The sequence below is a fragment of the Oryctolagus cuniculus genome, chromosome 1 (genome assembly GCF_964237555.1).
Source record: "Oryctolagus cuniculus chromosome 1, mOryCun1.1, whole genome shotgun sequence".
NCBI lineage: Eukaryota > Metazoa > Chordata > Mammalia > Lagomorpha > Leporidae > Oryctolagus > Oryctolagus cuniculus.
The window spans coordinates 10,775,236-10,793,734 of NC_091432.1; the positions used below are offsets into that span (position 1 = coordinate 10,775,236).

General features: G+C 49.9%; 2 protein-coding genes and 1 long non-coding RNA gene across 23 annotated transcripts in view; 2 read left to right on the top strand and 1 right to left on the bottom strand.

Moving 5' to 3' along the window:
* Window positions 1-6,919, top strand: part of CPSF7 (cleavage and polyadenylation specific factor 7) — a 30,606-nt gene extending 23,687 nt beyond the window's left edge. For 11 of the 19 annotated variants that reach the window (XM_051833173.2, XM_051833168.2, XM_008274414.4 and 8 more), the window contains one exon: window positions 452-6,919. The gene's annotated coding sequence lies outside the window, so the exon portion shown is untranslated. The other 8 variants (XR_007914312.2, XR_011387002.1, XR_011387003.1 and 5 more) reach the window with 2 other exon arrangements.
* Window positions 5,950-16,567, bottom strand: TMEM216 (transmembrane protein 216). Of its 3 annotated transcripts, none has more exons than XM_002721052.5 (5): window positions 11,584-16,567; window positions 10,891-10,992; window positions 10,323-10,415; window positions 6,717-6,918; window positions 5,950-6,456 (listed from the first exon to the last, which is right to left on the bottom strand). In XM_002721052.5, exons 1-5 carry the CDS (start codon window positions 11,756-11,758, stop codon window positions 6,441-6,443), a joined length of 588 nt encoding a protein of 195 aa, XP_002721098.3. In that variant the 5' UTR covers window positions 11,759-16,567; the 3' UTR covers window positions 5,950-6,440. The 3 variants fall into 3 exon arrangements, with proteins under 3 accessions (XP_002721098.3, XP_069925939.1, XP_069925945.1); XM_070069838.1 differs by having other exon boundaries at window positions 11,570-11,714; XM_070069844.1 differs by having other exon boundaries at window positions 11,312-11,709.
* Window positions 11,787-18,499, top strand: part of LOC138848859 (uncharacterized) — a 26,384-nt gene continuing 19,671 nt past the window's right edge. The window contains exon 1 of the long non-coding RNA XR_011387012.1: window positions 11,787-11,908. This is a non-coding gene — a long non-coding RNA (uncharacterized lncRNA). The remainder of the gene's footprint in view (window positions 11,909-18,499) is intronic.

The following is an 18,499-nucleotide window of genomic DNA, read 5'->3' on the forward strand; positions in this document are numbered from 1 at the left end:
ATTTATTCCCCTTCCCCTTAAGGTAAGCAATGACTTGCTCAGAATAGATTTTCTGAAACAGTATTTAAACTCACCATGTTCCTTTGCAACTTCTTGAAATGTATCGTTTCCATACTTTTCTGGCCAAAAGCTCCTTTTCAGTCAAACTGCTTTCAGAGACCTCATTTTGTTGTCTATGTTTTTTCCCTTAACCTTAAAGTGAGATGTCACTTTTCCCCCCACCCCCTATTCACTGTAGCTTCTCCAACCATTCCCTCACCACTGGCACAATGTCAGACAATTCTGCTTTCTTTCTTTTACTTTCCCAGGCTTACTTACATTCTCTTTCTGTCCATATCCCCTACTTCTTATGTTGTACCTGTAGAAAATGCCGTTGTGTTCCTCTAAGTCCCTGTCAATCAGAAAGTAACCTCTAACTTGTATTTTCTTTTTCCTGATGTTTTCATTGCAGGAGTCTGGTTGGAAGCAAATGTTTTTTTAATGGACTTGCATCTCCTCACCTTGATCAGGACTAAAGGACGGAGGCCGCTCCACCCCTTTCCCTTCTTCCAAACCCCTAACTCCCTCCAGACACCCAGGGAATACCCTCTGCCCTACAGGATTGAAGATTGCTTGGCAGCCCTCCCAACCCCACACCTTCTGTTTGCCAGGGGGAAAGAACCTAAAGACTCATGTGGTTGGGAGGGGTGGCAGACAGGAAGAAAACACCTGGTCCAGGCCCCTGGTCTCCATAGAGAATGGTGCTTTGTCCAAGGAAACGAACGAGTTTCTGATTCTCCAGGAGCAGTTTAGTGGTGAGGTTGATGGGAAGACTTCTTTCCCAAGGAAAATGGATCCTCCATGTGAGGTCTAGGAGAGTGACTGGGTGTGCCAATATATGCCCAGGTTCTCCCTCCGCACTAGATGTGATGGGGCCAAGAGGGTCCACATCCCTTGCTAACATACCACTTGTTTGTTTAACTCCTTTACCTTCTCAGCCCTTTGAGGAGGGACCATGAGAACAGAAGTGACCTTAGGAAAAGGTACTTCTGTTCTTGCTTTCCCTTGCACATATTGACGGTTTCTTTCCCTGACTTCTCAGAGGGCTGAACCCTTTCCACTCCCTACTGCCCAGCCGCCTCAGTGGACTTGCCCCTCCTAGGCAAGGGTGGCCCCTGAGGTCGCTTTCTGCTGGGAAGCCTGGCAGAGCCAATTACCACCCTCTGCTGCTTAGTGCTTGGTTGCCTGTTGCAATAACCAGCTCTATTAGGTGTTCCCTTTCCCAGGGGCTTTTCCATTTAACACGTGGAGCCCTTTCCCCATGAAGGCTACTTCCTTGTTTTAGAGGAAGGCACTGCCATTGGGAGATAGGGATTATCAGGACCTCAGTAATGAAGACCCTTTGCAAAGTTACCAGGAGGGGTGAGGAAAGAGGCAAGTTGGGCAGAATATGGTCTACTTCCGTAGGCTTTTCTTTTTTCAGGTTTGATGTAAGCATGGGCTTGCATTTCCCAGGTACATACTTTTACTTATTGTGGGATAACCTGGCACTTACAGTAGGCAGGTAAAGTCACAAATTGGTGTCTTTCCATCTTTTGACTATTGACTTAATAACTCCCCTCGCTCTGCCTGGAGGTACTTCCTGCCTCTGATAAGGAGGAAATGGAGCCTGACCAGTGAACTCAGCTCAAAGTTCTAAGGACCAGCACTCTGGGGGCCATTTTCTACACAGGCAACTGGAATTCCTTTTCCTATAACATCCAAATTGTGATGTGGTTACTGCTGAAGGAGGAGGCAGCAGCAGGGTCCTGCAGTACCCTTGGGGTGATGCTACTTCTGCATGCATCTGCGGGGCAAGTGACAGCTAACGTGAAGAGACGTGGCACGTGAGATGAGACTTGGCATGTGAGACGTAGGGTCGCTGGAGACCCTTCTGGTTCAGAGGGGAGAGACTGAATTGGACTAAACGCTTCCTCTGTTCCCAGCACGTTTCTGACACAGCCCTCAGGCACTGAGGGAGTCCCCCAGGGTTGGAGAGGCACATTCCCTTGGGACAGAGGCTACGAGTTGTAGCTTTTTTCTCCCTGTCCCCCAACCCTATCCCTACCTCCACTTCAGAACATGGCACCCCACCCAATCAGCCAAGTGTTAAGTGATGTGCTTATCCTCAAGAGCAACTCCGGGTGTCTTTTTAAAATGTAGAGAAAACCAAGTAAGGTGACAGTTTAAGGGGAATAAAATATAGAATACCAGAAAAGCTGTTTACCCGGAGAATTTCTTTTCTCTCCCCATTTTTGTTTTGTTTCTACTCAATGACACAATTTTTAGTTTTATTTCCTGATAGCAAAAGGGAAAAAAAACCATCCCCTACCCCCCCCCCCCAAAGGCTAAGGCCCCCGTCCCCCTGTTGTCGGTGATTTGTTTGTCTTTCTGATAGGTTGAAAATTGTGTAATAAACTTGATGACGCTGTCAATCTTTTATACTGCATTGTATTTTTTTTCCTTTTGTAACAAACTATTTTTAAATAATAAATGGGGTGTGAGCTGTTTTGTGGATTCTGCATTGAATAGATTTGTTGAGGTGTCTGGGGCACGGGCATGGACTGACGCAGATGCTGTAGGACTGTGGCAGTACAGCTGGAGCGCGTGTCAGGCAGTGTTTCTCTGCAGCTACAGTGGCTGGCCTCTTAGACCTCTTTGCAGGTACCCCTTGAAGATGAGCTTTTCTCCTAGCCTGGTTAAAGAAAACTTCCACAAGGCACACACTGTGGCACAGCAAGTTAGGCACCGGTTGGGGCACCTGTACCCCATGCAGAAATGCTAGTTGATGTCCCAGTTATTCTGCTTCTGATCGACCTCCCTACTAATGAGCCTGGGAACCAGATGGCTCAAGTACGTGAGGTCCCTGCCACCCATGTGGGAGACCCAGGTAGAAGTTTTTGTTACTCTGCCTTTCAAATAAATATGTCACTCCTTTACCCCAACAGTCATTTTCAGAGCAAATTTCCTACCTTGTACAGTTTGGTTCCAGTGCTGTGAAGTTCATGAAAGGCCTAGTTCTGCCATCTCTACCTAACTGAACAAGCAATATCACTTGGAGAAGGTGGAAATACAAACTGTTCTGCCTTCTAGTCAAATGTTTTAAGAATTGGGTAATGAACATGAGTGTTTTTCAACTGAATTGCCATCTAAAGATGAGCAAATATAGACCAGAAAGCTTCAAAGGGGACTAGTGTTATGGCATAGCAGATTAAGCCACTGCCTGCAATGCTGGCATCCCATGTGAGCACTGGTTCAAGTCCTGGCTGCTCCACTTCCTATCCAGCTCCCTGCTGATGTGTCTGGGAAAGCAGTGGGAGATGGCCCAAATGCTTGGGACCCTGCCACCCATGTGGGAGGCCTGGAAGAACCTCCTGGCTTTGGCTTGGCCCAGCCCCTGCCATTGTGGCCACTTGGAGTGTGAACCAGTGGATGAAAGATACCTCTCTTCCTTCTCCCTCTTTCCTTATAACTCTTTCAAATAAATAAAAAGTAAGTTAAAAAAAAAAAAAAACTACAAAGTGCTATGAGGTAATCTTGGGATTACAGAAAAGCTCCTGGTTTTTTGAAGAGCCAGGTGAACAAGGGGAGTTAGATGATAAAAAGAACTGCAGATGAGATGACAAGAAAATGTGCTGGTTCCAGAAAAGATAAATGTAAAGACAAGTAACGTTAGAAGGGGAGTTCCCTGGCAGGACTACGAAACCTGAGGGAAGGAAAGATATCATTAGAGGTGAAACCAGAATCTGTCCATTAAATGTTTCCTGACCTGGGCCAGACCTCAGCCCACAGGCATGGCCACTCCCAGTTCCAGCCGTGTGAGTATCACTGTGGGCCTGCTTCTGCCTTCTCCACTGAGCTGGTTTGGGCTGTGTAAGGTGACTTCCTTACACAGGAACACGGCCACACTGCTGTCCTTGCTGCCTCAGTTTCTGCTGTATGACGTTGTTCGGTGACTAGCTGCATCTACACAGGTGGCTCCAACAACCATCAGGAAAAATGAGCATTTATAGAGCCATAAATTTATGGAAGTGAGAAGACTAGTCATGTCTACTTCAACCACGATTCTCGAGTGGAACCTGTTAAGCGAAATTACTTGATCCCCAGACTTGCAAGAAAACAGTTAAGTGATGCTGTTCTTCCACACCTTTAAGACTGCAGTGTGGCGGTCTGGGTGGGTTTCTAAGGTCCCTCTGATCTCCAGCGGTTAGATTTTGTGTCACCTCTCAACTTCGCGCTGACACGTCTGTCCGTGATCTGTGCTGCTGGGAACGTGAACCTAACCACTGGACCTTCATACATGGAGTGGGGAGGCCACAGAGAATGGCTTCCCCTCCAGTGTGATGCCAGCGGCTTCGTCAGAGCTAGAAAAAGCAGCAGCAGAAGCAGAAAACTGGTATTAGTTGGATTTGTAACTGAAACATGAGGGACAACTCCTGTCGGATTTTTTGTTAAGATTTCATAGTTCATGGCCAGCGCCGTGGCTCACTAGGCTAATCCTCCGCCTGCAGCGCCGGTACTCCAGGTTCTAGTCCCGGTTGGGACGCTGGATTCTGTCCCGGTTGCTCCTCTTCCAGTCCAGCTCTCTGCTGTGGCCAGGAGTGCAGTGGAAAATGGCCCAAGTGCTTGGGCCCTGCACCCGCATGGGAGACCAGGAGGAAGCACCTGGCTCCTGGCTTTGAATTGGCACAGTGCGCCGGCCGTGGCAACCATTTTGGGGGTGAACCAACAGAAGGAAGACCTTTCTCTTTGTCTCCCTCTCTCTCTCTCTCTCTCTCTCAAACGCTGTCAAAAAAAAAAAATTTTTTTTTCACAGTTCTGTCCAAGCACTACACTCTAGGAGGTAAGGGTGCTAAACAAGGTAGCAAATAAGAAAAAGGATCAGTACAGTGGATCCTAGGATGGGATCGAGCCTGATCACAGAACACAAACAAAAGCCAGCAGAGTGCTTAAAGGTCAGTTACTCTACTTCCAGTGAGAGCAGACACCCTAGCAGTACCTGACCCTGGACAGGGGTCTCACACTTTCCCAGAATGGACAGCATCATGACTCACCGTGACTTGCTGGGACTAAACACAGCCACTGTCAAGCACAATGAGGAGCGGTTTTAGAGATGAGTACCTGACAAACACCGAGGGCAACATGTCTAGCTTGAATAAAGTATGTGCAGGGCCAGCACTATGACACAGCAGGTTAAAGCCCCAGCCTGCAACACCAGCATCTCATATGAGTACTGGCTAGAATCCCAGCTGCTCCACTTCCAATCCAGCTCCCTGCTAACGTGCATGGAAAGCAGCAGAGGATGGCTCAAGTCCTTGGGTCCTTGCACCCATGTGGGAGACCTGGAAGAAACTCCTGTCTCCTGGCTTCTGATCAGCTCAGTTCAGCTCTGGCCATTGAGGCCGTTTGGAGAGTGAACCATCAGATGGAAGATCTCTCTCTGTCTCTACCTCTCTGTAACTCTTTCAAATAAATAAATATTTAAAAAGGGGGGATGTGCTCTCACAGTATTAAAAAGCTGCTGGAAAACTTTTAAGAAACTATGCATGGATTTAAAAATTGTTTGCACCAAAATAAATTTTATCTTCTATTTTCCCACAAACTTTTTGATAGACCCTCTTGTTAACTCAAAATTTTGAAATAAATTTTAAAATGTTGGTAAGTTTCCAATATGCTTCTTCCAGTTACACATGGCCCACTCTAGAAAGGAGCTGTCAAAAATCATCTCAAGAAAGGAGAGACGAGAGGCTGCCTTGGGGCAGGGCTGTAGCACTGAGCACTCTTCCAGATGACAGTGTCTGGGGATCCCTAAACTCCCATGAGGCCCTGATCACTGCCTTGGTGGCATGCTATCGCTGAACACAGCCTGAGAACACTCTTGGAGTGGATGAAACGCAGGGACAGGTGCCAGAACAAAAAGGCTCAACCCCACCAAGGAAAATACATATTTATTATAAAATAGTGTTTCATGATGAGCGTAGAAAAATAACTATGAACTACTAGAAAAATTGGGGAGTTCAGTCTCATGGCGGAACAGGGCTCTGCATCATTCCGGGCCCAGCAGGGGTGGGTGTGGCACAGCACATCCAGTGAGCATGCGGCTCAGGTCTGCTGCAAGCTCAAGGAGCCTCCAGTGAGCCACACAAGATGCGCTGGCCATGATGACCAAAGAGAGGTTGAGGTCAGCAGGGAGTTGCTCTGAGAAGGGCCAGGATGGGGACAGCCTGGCAGCCCCCTAAACTGCAGTGTAGAAGTCTCGGGGGCGATGGTCCTGGCTTAGAAGATGCTGCCCAAATAATCTGTGCTGAGGAAAGCTGCACAGTCCTCCCAGGACACTCGGACCCACCACTTCTCCTGGTGTGGCTAAAGCACCAGAGGCTGTGGTTTCAGCCTGATGGGCTGCTGGCTGAAATTTGTGTACTTCAAATCCTGTCCATACTGATGGCAGAAAGAAAGAAAGAAAATGTTAAAAGACCAGTGAACAAAAGCAGCTTGCCTAAACTGTTCGATATTCCAAGGAACGAGAATCTTCCCTGAGTGGGTAACTTTTCCTACCTGCCCTAAGGAAAGGCAGTCCCGTAGACCCCCATGCCCCCTTAAAAGTCCTCTAGCTCCTTCAAGCTTCAGAACAATGAATCCCTCCCTGGGACAGGAACCCAGCCCCCTAGCGACGGGAAATGGTCCCTTGGCAGCAGTACCTGGACAAAGCAGCCAGGGTGAGCACCTCGAGCAGCAGCTCTGAGCCACAGAAGAAGAGCAAGATGCCGTTCATGACGGCTTCCAGGCGGAGCACGTAGGTCTGCAGCAGCAGGTAGTAGGAGGCCATCATGGCAGATGGGAAGCTCAAGGCCACACTAATGCCGAGGGGCATCTTTCGCTGGCAGAGGTTTCCCTTGGTACCTGTCAGACACAGCCCATGGAGTCACCTCCCATGGCCTGCTTTCCCTGACCTGGGAGGAAAGGTGGGAGGCAGAGACGAACTTGAGGAAGGATCTGTACCGAACACCGGAGGATCTGGCTGGGTTGTGGGATTGGGGTCTTTTACTCCAGAGGTCCCGCTTCCAATCTAACTCCTACTCAAGGACAACGGGATCTTCACTTGGGAAAAACAATTTTTTAACAACAAAAATAATATATAAATCATTGAAAATATAATCATAATATACTCATGCATATAATCACTGAAAACTTTTTCAACAGAGAAAACTTTAGAAAACATCCAAAGACCGCTGCATGTCCCCATTATAAAATGATAAAATGATGTATATAGTTCTATTAGTTTTTTAAGAAAAAAATTATTTATTTATTTGAAAAGCAGAGTCACAGAGAGAGGGTTGAGGGAGAGAAAGAGAGATCACCCATCCACTGGTTCACTCTCCAAATGGCCTCAACGGCTGGGCTAGGCCCACCCAAAGCCAGGAGCCAGGCGCTTCTTCCAGGTCTCCAAGGGGTGCAGGGGCCCAAGGACTTGGGCCATCCTCCACTGCTTTCCCAGGGATAGCAGCAGGGAGCTGGATCAGAAGTGGAGCAGCCAGCACTCAAACCTGCATCTATATGGGATGCTGGCACCACAGGCGGAAGCTTTACCCACTATACCACAGCACCAGCCCCTCTACTAGAAGTTTTTACATACGTATACATACTATCTTGCAACTTATTTTTTTCTCATAGATACAACTACCTTAATTTTCAATGGTTATGTATGATTCTACCAAACCAATTCCATGGTTGAACTACTCTTGTATTGATAGCTTGTTTCTAATGCTTTGATGTTAAAAAACTGGTGACGATAAATATTCTCATATAGCAATCTTCACATACTTGTGAAGTGTTGCCGTTTTAATCCAGTTTTCAATATGAAACCATTAGGTCTAAGAATATGAACCTTAAGGGGAAGGCATCTGACACAGCAGTTAAGTTGCCTCTTGGCATCCCCTATCTGAGTGCCTGGTTGAAGTCCCAGCTCCTCTGCTTCCGAGTCAGCTTGCTGCTAATGTGTACCATGGGAGGCAGCAGATGTGGTCCTTGCCACACACAGGGGAGATCCAGATGGAGTTCCTGGTTCCTGGCTTTGGGGCTGGCCTAGTCCTGGCTGTTGCAGGCATTTGCAGGGAGGGGGAGAGGGATGAATCAGCAGATAAAAGATCTCTCTCTCTCTCCTGGGGCAGGTGCTGTGGTGTAGTGGGTAAAGCCGCTGCCTGCAGTGCTGGCATCCCATATGGGCGCCGGTTCGAGTTCTGGCTGATCCACTTCCCATCCAGCTCTCTGCTATGGCCTGGGAAAGCAGTAGAAGATGGCCCTAATCACTGGGCCCCTGCACCTGCATGGGAGACCTGGAGGACGCTCCTGGCTCCTGGCTTTGGATCAGCCCAGCTCCGGCCGTTGAGGCCATCTGGGGAGTGAACCAGGGGATGGAAGATCTCTCTGTCTCTGCCTCTCAAATAGAAAAGTAAATCTTTTTTTAAAAAAGAAGTTTTTTCTCTCTGTGTGTCTGCCTTTCATATAAAATTAAAATACAAAATTTCAAAGGGATATGAATTTTTCACAGTAATAACTGTTACCAAACAGGTATTACTAATTTATAGTTCCACAAAAATATTTTAAGGGGGCCAGCGTTGTGGCATAGCAGATTAAGCCACTGGCCAAAATGCCAGTTTGAGACCTGGCTGCTCCACTTCCAATCCAGTCCCTGCTAATGTACCTAGGAAAGCAGCGGCAGACAGCCCAAGTGCTAGGGCCCCTGCATCCATGTGGGAACCAGGACGGAGCTCCAGACTCTCGGCTTCGGCCTGACACATCCCTGGAATTGCGGCCATCTGGGGAGTGAAACAGCAGATGGAGTATCTCTGTGTATGTTTGTCTTTCCTCTCTTTCAGACAAATTTTAAAAAGTTTTTTTTTTTTAGCTAGCCATCCCAGGGCAGGTGTCTGGCACAATTATTAGGTGCTGCTTTGCATGACTGCACTCTGTACTAGAGAGCCTGGGTTCGAGTCCGAGCTGTTGCTTCTGGTCCAGCTGCCTTTTTTTTTTTTTTAAAGATTTACTTATTATTTGAAAGGCAGAGTTAGAGAGAGGTCTTCCATCCACTGGTTCACTCCCCAAATGGCCACAACGGCTGGAGCTGGGCCAATCCGAAGCCAGGAGCTTCTTCTGGGTCTCCCATGCAAGTGCAGGAGCCCAAGGGCTTAGGCCATCTTCTACTGCTTCCCCAGGCCATAGCAGAGAGCTGGATCGGAAGAGGAGCAGCCGGCACTCGAACCACCGCCCATATGGGATGCCAGCACTGCAGGTGGTGGCTTTATCTACTATGCCACAGCACTGGCCCCTAATTTGCTTTTTCTTAGTGAGACTTGGCACCTTGTCAAGCTTATAAGTCCCATAATTATTCTAAAGTGAATTACCTACTAATGTCCCTTACCAATAAAATTACTTTTTCTTTCCTCAGTAATTTACGTGAGCTTCCTTATCCCTTCTTCCTTGTACTGCAAGTGTTTCTGTCCTCAGTTCGTCCTTCAACATGGCTTTCAGGGATAAGATACTCTAACAAGGGTTTTGCTCTGTGGTTCTGTAATATAAAACTTGTCCTAGGAGCCAGCGTTGTGGCATAGAGGGTTAGGCTTCCACCAGCCTCCAATATCGGTACCTATTTGTGTCCAGCTGCTTTACTTCTGATCCAGCTCCCTATAAAGGCCTGGAAAAAGCAGACGATGGCCCAGATGTTTGGGCCCCTGTCACCCACATGGGACACCAGATCAAGTTCCTGGCTCCTGGCTTGTGCCCGGCCCAGCCCTGGCCATTGTGGCCATCTGGGGAGTGAGCCAGATGATAGAAGATCTCTGTTTCTCTGTCTCTCCCTCTCTCTGTAATTCTGACTTCAGAAGTAAGTAAATCTTAAAAACAAAAACAGAAACAAAAGACTTGTCCTAAAGAGATCCTCATTCCAAGAAGTAGAGGGTATCTTAGCATGATCTGTGTATACCACCCTGGACATGGAGTCACAACTGGATCTGTTCTCTAAAACAAACCAGTGACAGGAACCAGGCACTCTAATAGAAATAAGCAATTAGGCAAGAACTACCTAGTAGCCCACGCTACTGCCTACCTCCAGCCCTACAGAGTACAACTCAGGCAAATCCTGACCTAAATCGTGACGCAGCAGCCTGACACTTCAGAGAGGAAAGTAACGGGATCCACCACCAGACCCAGTCGCTGGCAGTGAGCCAAGGTCACCTTCTCCTGCCAAGCAAGTTACAGACTCCAGCTCGTCCCACGAGGAATGGAAACATTCTCTGGACAACACTCACCAAAAAAAAGGCGAATCACTTCAATTCCAAGATAAAGGAGGAGCATCACCACGTCCAGCACCAGATTGGCTGTTGGATAGGGCAGCAGGAGGCCTGTCAACACAAAAGTCAGGGTTGGCAAGCCACAGGGAACAGCGTCCACAGGACCGCCTCTCACCGGGCGACAAGGAGGACACAGTCTTAGCTTTCCGAGAACCAGTTAGTGAGGGCTGGGCGTCGTTACAGCTGCGGGAAAAGTGTGCCCATGTCTCCAGGAGTTTTACTTTCCTAACTCCCAAAGTCCTTGGGGATTCCACTCTCCAAAATGACTGGAAGTGTGCAGGCCACTGGACAGCTTCTGAGGGTGACCAGTGGGCTGAAAGCCAAGTTCAGCAGAGAGAAGTGATGGGAGGAGAGTCACAATGGACAGGCCCACATTTCTCATATTCTTGCTGAAGGGCTTCTGTCTCAGGCATTCTCAAAGGAGCCATCTGATGAAGAGACTTCTGCCTGGGAGGCAGGAAAAATGAAAAAGAAGGGCGTAGGTGGGAGCTGGCTCTGGGCAGGGTGGTCAAGCACCAAGCCTTACCTTTATAGAGGAATATGAAGAGTTCCAACAGGAAATAGGTGGCATAATACCAGCCGTTCAGAAAGAACAGGATCTCCAGTGGGGTGGAGGACAACCGTTTACCTGAAAAAGACGGGCATAGAGAAGTGGGCTGGGTGGGAGGGCAGCCAAGGTCTGCTAGTGGGTTTACCAGAGGAAACACGGGGACAGAGGACGGGCCACTTGGGGGGCACTTCTGACAGTGAGGCGGCAGGGGGGAGGGACAGCGTGCGGAGGCACCTGCCTTCACGCCCCTTCTCCATCAATCACCGTCAAACCTGACTCGGCTCGGTGGGGGCAAAGCCAAGAGCAAATTCACAAGACACCGCACCCGGGAACGCACTTCGACCGAAGCCTGTCACTACGCGGGAGGGGACCCTGAGGCGCAGAGGCCAACCCTGACCTGTTCGAGGCCGGAGGATGCGCCAATGCGCCGGCCTAGAACGCCCAGCCGAGGGTTAGTGGTTCCCAGCGATCCAGTATTCGAGACCCCACACTCGGAGACCTCCAGGCGCGGGGGATAAAGCGGGGCAACAAAACCCCTCTTTGAACAAGTGAGGATCGATGGTCCTAACACTTGAGAACGGAGCGTTTAGGTCGAGCTCTGGGAGAGAAGCGGGGAGGCGGAGACGCAAACGAGAAGCACCGGCGACTCACACACCTCCAGAACCTCACCTCGCGGCGCCATCTTCAGTCCCCATGGAGACTGCATACGCCGCAGGAGCCGCTCCCGGAGCAGCGAGGCGCTGCCGGAAGTGGCGGATAGAACGGCCTGGGCATCTGGCCCCTCTGCCGGCCCGCAACACTCTATGGTTACCCGCAGCCGGCCGGTCGCGGGGCTGCGGCGCATGCGCGGGGAGGAGGGCTCCAAAGTCGGGGGCAGTGGTGAGGTCCACGCCCACGTGCCGGGCAGCAGTTGTCCGCCTGACCCGAGGGCCGGGGTTTACAGGGCGTCCGGCCGAGGCGGTCAGTGGTAGCCGTGTGTTGGGGCGCTTATGCCGTGAGTCTCCTTTCTTAGAAGCGTCTGAAAGTGAGCGAACGTGTGTGCGACAGGCACCGGTCTTTTCTGTGGGCAGTTTGGGTACCAGATAGAGACATCATTAGGAGCCGGAAATGCAGCCTTCTTTCCAGGATCACAAATAATGTGCGAAGTTGAAACGTGACCTGTAAAACGCAGTGGGACTGAGGCCGGGGCTGTGGCGGGGCGGGTAAAGCCGCCGCCTGCGGTGCCGGCATTCCATTTGGCACCGGTTCGGGTCCCGGCTGTCCCTCATCTGATCCAGCTCTCTGCTATGGCCTGGGAAAGCAGTAGAAGATGGCCTAAGTCCTTGGGCCCCTGCACCCACGTGGGAGACCCGGAAGAAGCTCCTGGCTCTGCGGATCAGCCAGCCCAGGCCTTTCTGGTCATTTGAGGAGTGAACCAGCGGGATGGAAGACCTTCCTCTCCCTCCCCCTCCCCCTTTCTGCCTCTCTGTAACTCTGCCTTTCAAATAAATAAATCTTCTAAAACAACAACGACACACAGCGGGACTTGAGAGGACAGGGTGTCCCCCGATTTGTGGGCTGATTACTGTTTGAAGCAGTAAGAGTGAGTGGCTCGGACAGGAGAGTGCAGAACTCTACTGCAAACTGGAGGGCAGGAGGATCCTGAAATTCACTTCTTTAGAGTCCCCCAGCCCAGCAGAGAGCAGGGTGGAGACAGTGAGGAAGGCTCCAGACCCCGCACCCCCATGCCCACTGCTGGTAGACCGGAGACATCAGACATGTCCCTGCTCTAAGCCTCAGAAGGCAGGAAAGTGGGCCAGCTGCCTGATTTTGCTAATAAATGTTTTTGGAAAACATTGCTATATCCACTCAATTACATATTATGTGCTTTAAAAAAAAGATTTATTTATTTGAAAGCATTACAGAAAGGGAGAGAGAGAGAGAGAGATCTTCCATCAGTTGGTTTACTCCCCAGATGGCAAAGGCTGGACCAGGTAGAAGCCAGGAGCTTCGTCTAGGTCTCCTGCATGGGTGGCAGGGGCCCAAACATTTGGGCCATCCTCTGCTGCTTTTCCCAGACCATTAATAGCAGGGAGCTGGATCCAAAGTGGAGCAGCCAGGACTCGAACCGGTGCCATATAGGATGCCAGTGTCACAGGTGGCAGCTTTACCTGCTATGCCACAACGCCAGCCCCCACAGTGTCTATTGGTGCTTTCATGCTATAATGGTGGTTGACTTGCTGCAACAGAGACTGTGTGGCTCAGAGCCTGAAATACCCTTTAAGAAAAACTTGACTGACCCATAGCTCCACAGGTGCCACAAGAAGGCTGACCTAATAACAGCACAGCCAACAGCTGGAGCAGCATCATGGCAGCCTCGTCCCTCACACAGGCCCAAGGACTCAGCACCCAAGGACTCAGCCCGCTCTTCTGGGGAGGGAGATACTGTGCTGTAGTCACAGTGTGGTTGCCTTGGCCCACATAAATGCCTGTGTCCTCAGTACTGGGACAGTCAGAGTGTGCTTCAGTCAGCAAGACCATGCAGGGACACCCAGGGCTTATGCTGGTGCTTGGCCTTCCCAGGAACTTTTTAAAAACAGTATTTGAGAGACAGAGAAATCTTGTGGCTGCTGAGTCACTCCCCAAATGCTCACAGAAGTCAGGGCTGGGACAGGTTGAAGCCAGGAGCCCAGAACTCCTTCTGGTTCTCTTACATGGGTGTCAGGGACCCAAGTATTTTGAGCCGTCACCTGCTGCCTCCCAGGGTATGCTGGTTCTCCAACTCAGGCACTCTGAAATGGGATGCAGGCGTCCCAGGCAGTGTCTCACTGCCCCAGCAAACACCCACTCCAATTATAGATATGTTTGTAAGTACTTTTTATCACTTTATGGAAGTCTCTTATTTTTCTAGCTTACTAAAAGGCTTATGATTTGTTAAGTGTTTTCTCTATATCGATTGAGACAGCCATATGATTTTCCCCTTTATTCTGCTAAGGTGATAAATTACATTGATTTTTTTTTCAAAGGTATAACCAATCTTTGCTTCCTAGGGGAAAAAATCCACTTGGTTATGATATTGTGCATAAGAAGCTAATCTAGCAGCCTGAGACTCTATCCTTAGAAAGGCCAGTTTGCAAGGTTGACACTTGGCTGATGCTTGGGAACTGGGATTTTGGAAGGGCTCCTTGGGGACCAGTGTTGTGGCACAGTGAGTTAGGCCACTGCCTGCAGCACTGCATACCGTATGAGCACCAGTTCAAGTCTCAGCTGCTGCACCTCCCATCCAGCTCCCTGATAATGCATCTGGGGAGAGCAGCAGATGGTGGCCCAAGTGCTTGGGCCCCTGCACTCACATGGGAGACCCAGATGGAGTTCCAGGCTCTTAGCTTCAACTGACCCTGTCCCAGGCATTGTGGCCATTTGGGGAGTGAGTCAGCAGATGGAAGATCTCTTTCTTTTTTGTTTTTTTTTCTTTAGATTTATTTATTATTTATTTGAAAGTCAGAGTTACAGAGAGAGGAAAGGCAGAGAGAGAGAGAGAGAGAGAGAGAGAGAGAGAGAGAGAGGTCTTCATCTGCTGCTTCATTCCCCAGATGCCTGCAGCAGCCGGAACTGCGCCGATCCAAAGCCAGGAGCCTGGAGCTTCTTCTGGGTCCCCAATGTAGGTGCAGGGGCCCAAGGACTTGGGCCATCCTCCATTGCTTTTTCAGGCTATAGCAGAGAGCTGGATCAGAAGTGGAGCAGCCAGGACTTGAACTAGCACTCACAATGGATGCTGGCACTGCAGGTGGTGGCTTTACCCGCTACGCCACAGCACCAACCCCAGAAGATCGATCTCTCTCTCTCTCTCCACTCCCATCTCTATGTAATTCTGCCTTTCAAACAAATAAATCTTAAAAAAAAAAAAAAGTGGCTCACAGTGCCTAAACTGTACAAACAGTGTGGCTTCTGCTGAACACCCATTTTCCTTCTGGGAGTCTGGAATTTTGGGACACATTCTAGGCAGAGGGTGCCTATGTGATCACTTCCAAACAAAAAACCTTGGATTGAGTCTCCACTGAGCTTCCCTGGAGACATTTCATGTTTGTTCCCAGAACTGTTGCTGGTGGAATTAAGCACACCCTGTGTGATGCCACTGGGAGAAGGTTGTCAGACCCTTATTCCTGGTTTCCTCTGGACACCTTTTCCCTCTTCTGACTGTGTATTCTGTCACAGCTGTGAGGGCAACTGTATGCCAAGCCCCGCAAGTCCTCCTAGCAGATCATCAAGCCTGTGTGTGGTTTTGGGGACCCTTGACTCAGATGTTTTGCCTTTTATATATCACTGGATTTCACTTGCTGATATTTGGTTCAGGTGTTTGCAGTTTCACTTCCTTGTACAAACCTTGTAAAATTGAGCATCAAAGTTAAGTCGGGGAATGTGCAAGCAGCTGGTGCAGCAGTTAAGATGCCACTTGGGGGTCGGTGTTGGGGCAGTTAATTAAGTTGCTGCTTGGGATGCCCACATCCCACATTGGAGTGCTTGGGATTCAGTCCCACCTCCGCTTCTCATCCAGCTTCCTGCTGATGTATCTGGGAGGCATCAGTGATGGCCTGAGTGTTTCAGCTCCTGCCATCCGTGAGGGAGACATGGGTAGAGTTCCTGGCTCCTGGCTTCAGCCTAGCCCAGCACTGGCTGTTGCAAGCAGGCCAAAGCCAGGAGCTAGGAGCTTCTTCCAGGTCTCCTACATGGGTTCAGGGGCCCAAGGACTTGTGCCATCCTCTGTTGCTTTTCCAGACCATTAACAGGGAGCTGAATTGGAAGTGGAGCAGCTGGGACCTGAACCGGCACCCATATGGGATGCCAGCGTCACAGGCAATGGCTTTACCTGCTACACCACAATGCTGGCCCCTATATAGTTTGTTTGTTTGTTTGTTTTGACAGGCAGAGTGGACAGTGAGAGACAGAGAGAAAGGTCTTCCTTTTGCCGTTGGTTCACCGGCCGCCGTGGCCGGCACGCTGCGGCCGGCATGCTGCGGCTGGCACACCGCGCTGATCTGAAGGCAAGAGCCAGGTGCTTCTCCTGGTCTCCCACGGGGTGCAGGGCCCAAGCACTTGGGCCATCCTCCACTGCCTTCCCGGGCCAGAGCAGAGAGCTGGCCTGAAGAGCGGCAACCAGGACAGAATCCGTTGCCCCGACCGGGACAAGAACCCGGTGTGCTGGCGCCGCAAGGCGGAGGATTAGCCTATTGAGCTGCGGCGCCGGCCTAGTTTTATTTATTTTTTTTTAATGAATATTGAGGCTGATTTTGTGGCGTGGTAAAGCTACTGTCTGACACCGGCATCCATAAGGGTGCTGGTTTGTGTCCCAGCTCCTTGCTCATGTGCTCAGGAAAACAGAAGGTGGCCCAGTGCTTTGGGTCCTCTGCACCCACATGGGAGACCCCAGTGAAGCTCCTGGCTCCTGGCTTCAGCCTAGCCCAGCTGTGGATATTGCAGCCATTTGGAGAATGAACCGGCGGATGGAAGATTTTTCTGTCTCTCCCTCTTTCTCTGTAATTCTGCCTTTCAAATAAATGAAGAATCTTAAAAAAAAAAAAAAAAACTGAATTCTTAAGATATTTGTAGGAGTAGAAATGCAAGAAGGATTAGAATTTTAGAACACACGCCGGCGCTGCAGCTCACTAGGCTAATCCTCCACCTGTGGCGCCGGCACACCGGGTTCTAGTCCCGGTCAGGGCGCCGGATTCTGTCCCGGTTGCCCCTCTTCCAGGCCAGCTCTCTGCTGTGGCCAGGGAGTGCAGTGAGGATGGCCCAAGTCCTTGGGCCCTGCACCCCATGGGAGACCAGGAGAAGCACCTGGCTCCTGCCATCGGATCAGCACGGTGCGCCGGCCGCAGCGGCCATTGGAGGATGAACCAACGGCAAAGGAAGACTTTTCTCTCTGTCTCTCTCTCTCACTGTCCACTCTGCCTGTCAAAAAAAAAAAAAAAAAAATTTAGAACACACATTAGTTGTTTATGTAAAAGAGGTTTCATTTTCATTTTTCATTTTTTTTTTTGACAGGCAGAGTTAGACAGTGAGAGAGAGAGACAGAAAGGTTTTCCTTCCGTTGGTTCACCCCCTAAATGGCCACTATGGCCGGCACACTGCGCCGATATGAAGCCAGGAGCCAGGTGCTTCCTCCTGGTCTCCCATATAGAGTGCAGAGACCCAAGCACCTGGGCCATCCTCCACTGCACTCCCGGGCCACAGCAGAGAGCTGGACTGGAAGAGGAGCAACCGGGACAGAATCCGGCGCCCCAACTGGGACTAGAACCTGGGGTGCCGGCGCCGCAGGTGGAGGATTAGCTTAGTGAGCCGCAGTGCTGGCCTCATTTTCATTTTTCAATTAAGTTTCCTCTGTTTCTTTTTCTGTCTTCCCCAGAGCATTAAGTCATTATTACTACTCTCATGGATAAACCATTTCACTGTGTTGGACAGTCATTGTATCTTCACGGCATTATCACCTGTACTGTTTCACGGCAAAATTGTGCTCCACTCTGATTAGGAGAGCCCAGAGAAATCAGAGCACACAGCAGTCAGATGAGTGAATGCTAGAGGCTCAAGGATTCTTAAGAACTGATTTAGAGGTGCTGGCATGGTGGCACAGCAGGTAGAGCCACCGCCTGCCGTGCTGGCATCCCTTATGGGCGCTGGTTGTGTCCCAGCGGCTCCACTTCTGATCCAGCTCTCTTCTGGGAAAGCAGTGGAAGATGGCCCAAGTGCTTGGGCCCCAGCACCCACGCAAGAGACCCAGAGGAGGCTCCTGGCTCCTGGCCTCGGATTGGCACAGCTCTGGCTGATGTGGCCAGCTGGGGAGTGAACCAGCAGATGGAAGACTCTCTCTGCCTCTCCTTCTCTCTCTGTGTAACTCATTCAAGTAAACAAATACATCTGTTAAAACAAACAAACAATAAAAAAACTGATTTAGAAAAAAAAAGAAAAAAACAAAGAACTGATTTAGTAACATCCAGGTTTTTCCTGGCATACACCTATTTATTCATATTGTTGAAAGTGCTGGGGACGGTGCTGTGGCACAGCGGGTTAAAGCCACAGCCTGCAGCATCGGCATCCCGGCTGCTCCACTTCCAATCCAGCTCTCTGCTATGGCCTGGGAAAGCAGTAGAAGATGGCCCAAGTTCTTGGGCCCCTGCTCCCGCGTGGGAGACCCGGAAGAAGCTCCTGGCTCCTGGCTTTGCATCAGCTCAGCTCTGGGCATTGCAGTCACTTGGAGAGTGAACCAGCGGATGGAAGACCCCTCTCTCTCTGGCTCTACCTCTCTCTGAAACTTTTTCAAATAAATAAAATAAATCTTAAAAGTACAATAATAGAAATGAAATCTGTGTTCTCCCACGTGGGTACAGGGGCCCAAGCACTTGGGCCATCTTCTGCTGCTTTCCCAGGCCACAGCAGAGAGCTGGATTGGAAGTGGAGCAGCCGGGACTTGAACTGGTGCTCATATGGGATGCTGGCGTCACAAGCTGCAGTTAACCACAACGCTCTCCCCTGTATTTGTATTTAGGTTTGTTTTATTTATTTGAAAGGAAGCATTACAGAGAGGAGAGGCAGAAAGAGAGCCATGGAT

Coding starts and splice junctions, on each gene's coding strand:
- TMEM216 (XM_002721052.5), bottom strand. CDS start 11,758: ATGCGCCGCAGCCCCGCGACCGGCCGGCTGCGGGTAACCATAGAGTGT. Junction 10,993..11,583: donor ACTGAAGATGGCGCCGCGAG/GTGAGGTTCTGG, acceptor CGTCTTTTTCAG/GTAAACGGTTGTCCTCCACC. Junction 10,416..10,890: donor CTTCATATTCCTCTATAAAG/GTAAGGCTTGGT, acceptor TTGTGTTGACAG/GCCTCCTGCTGCCCTATCCA.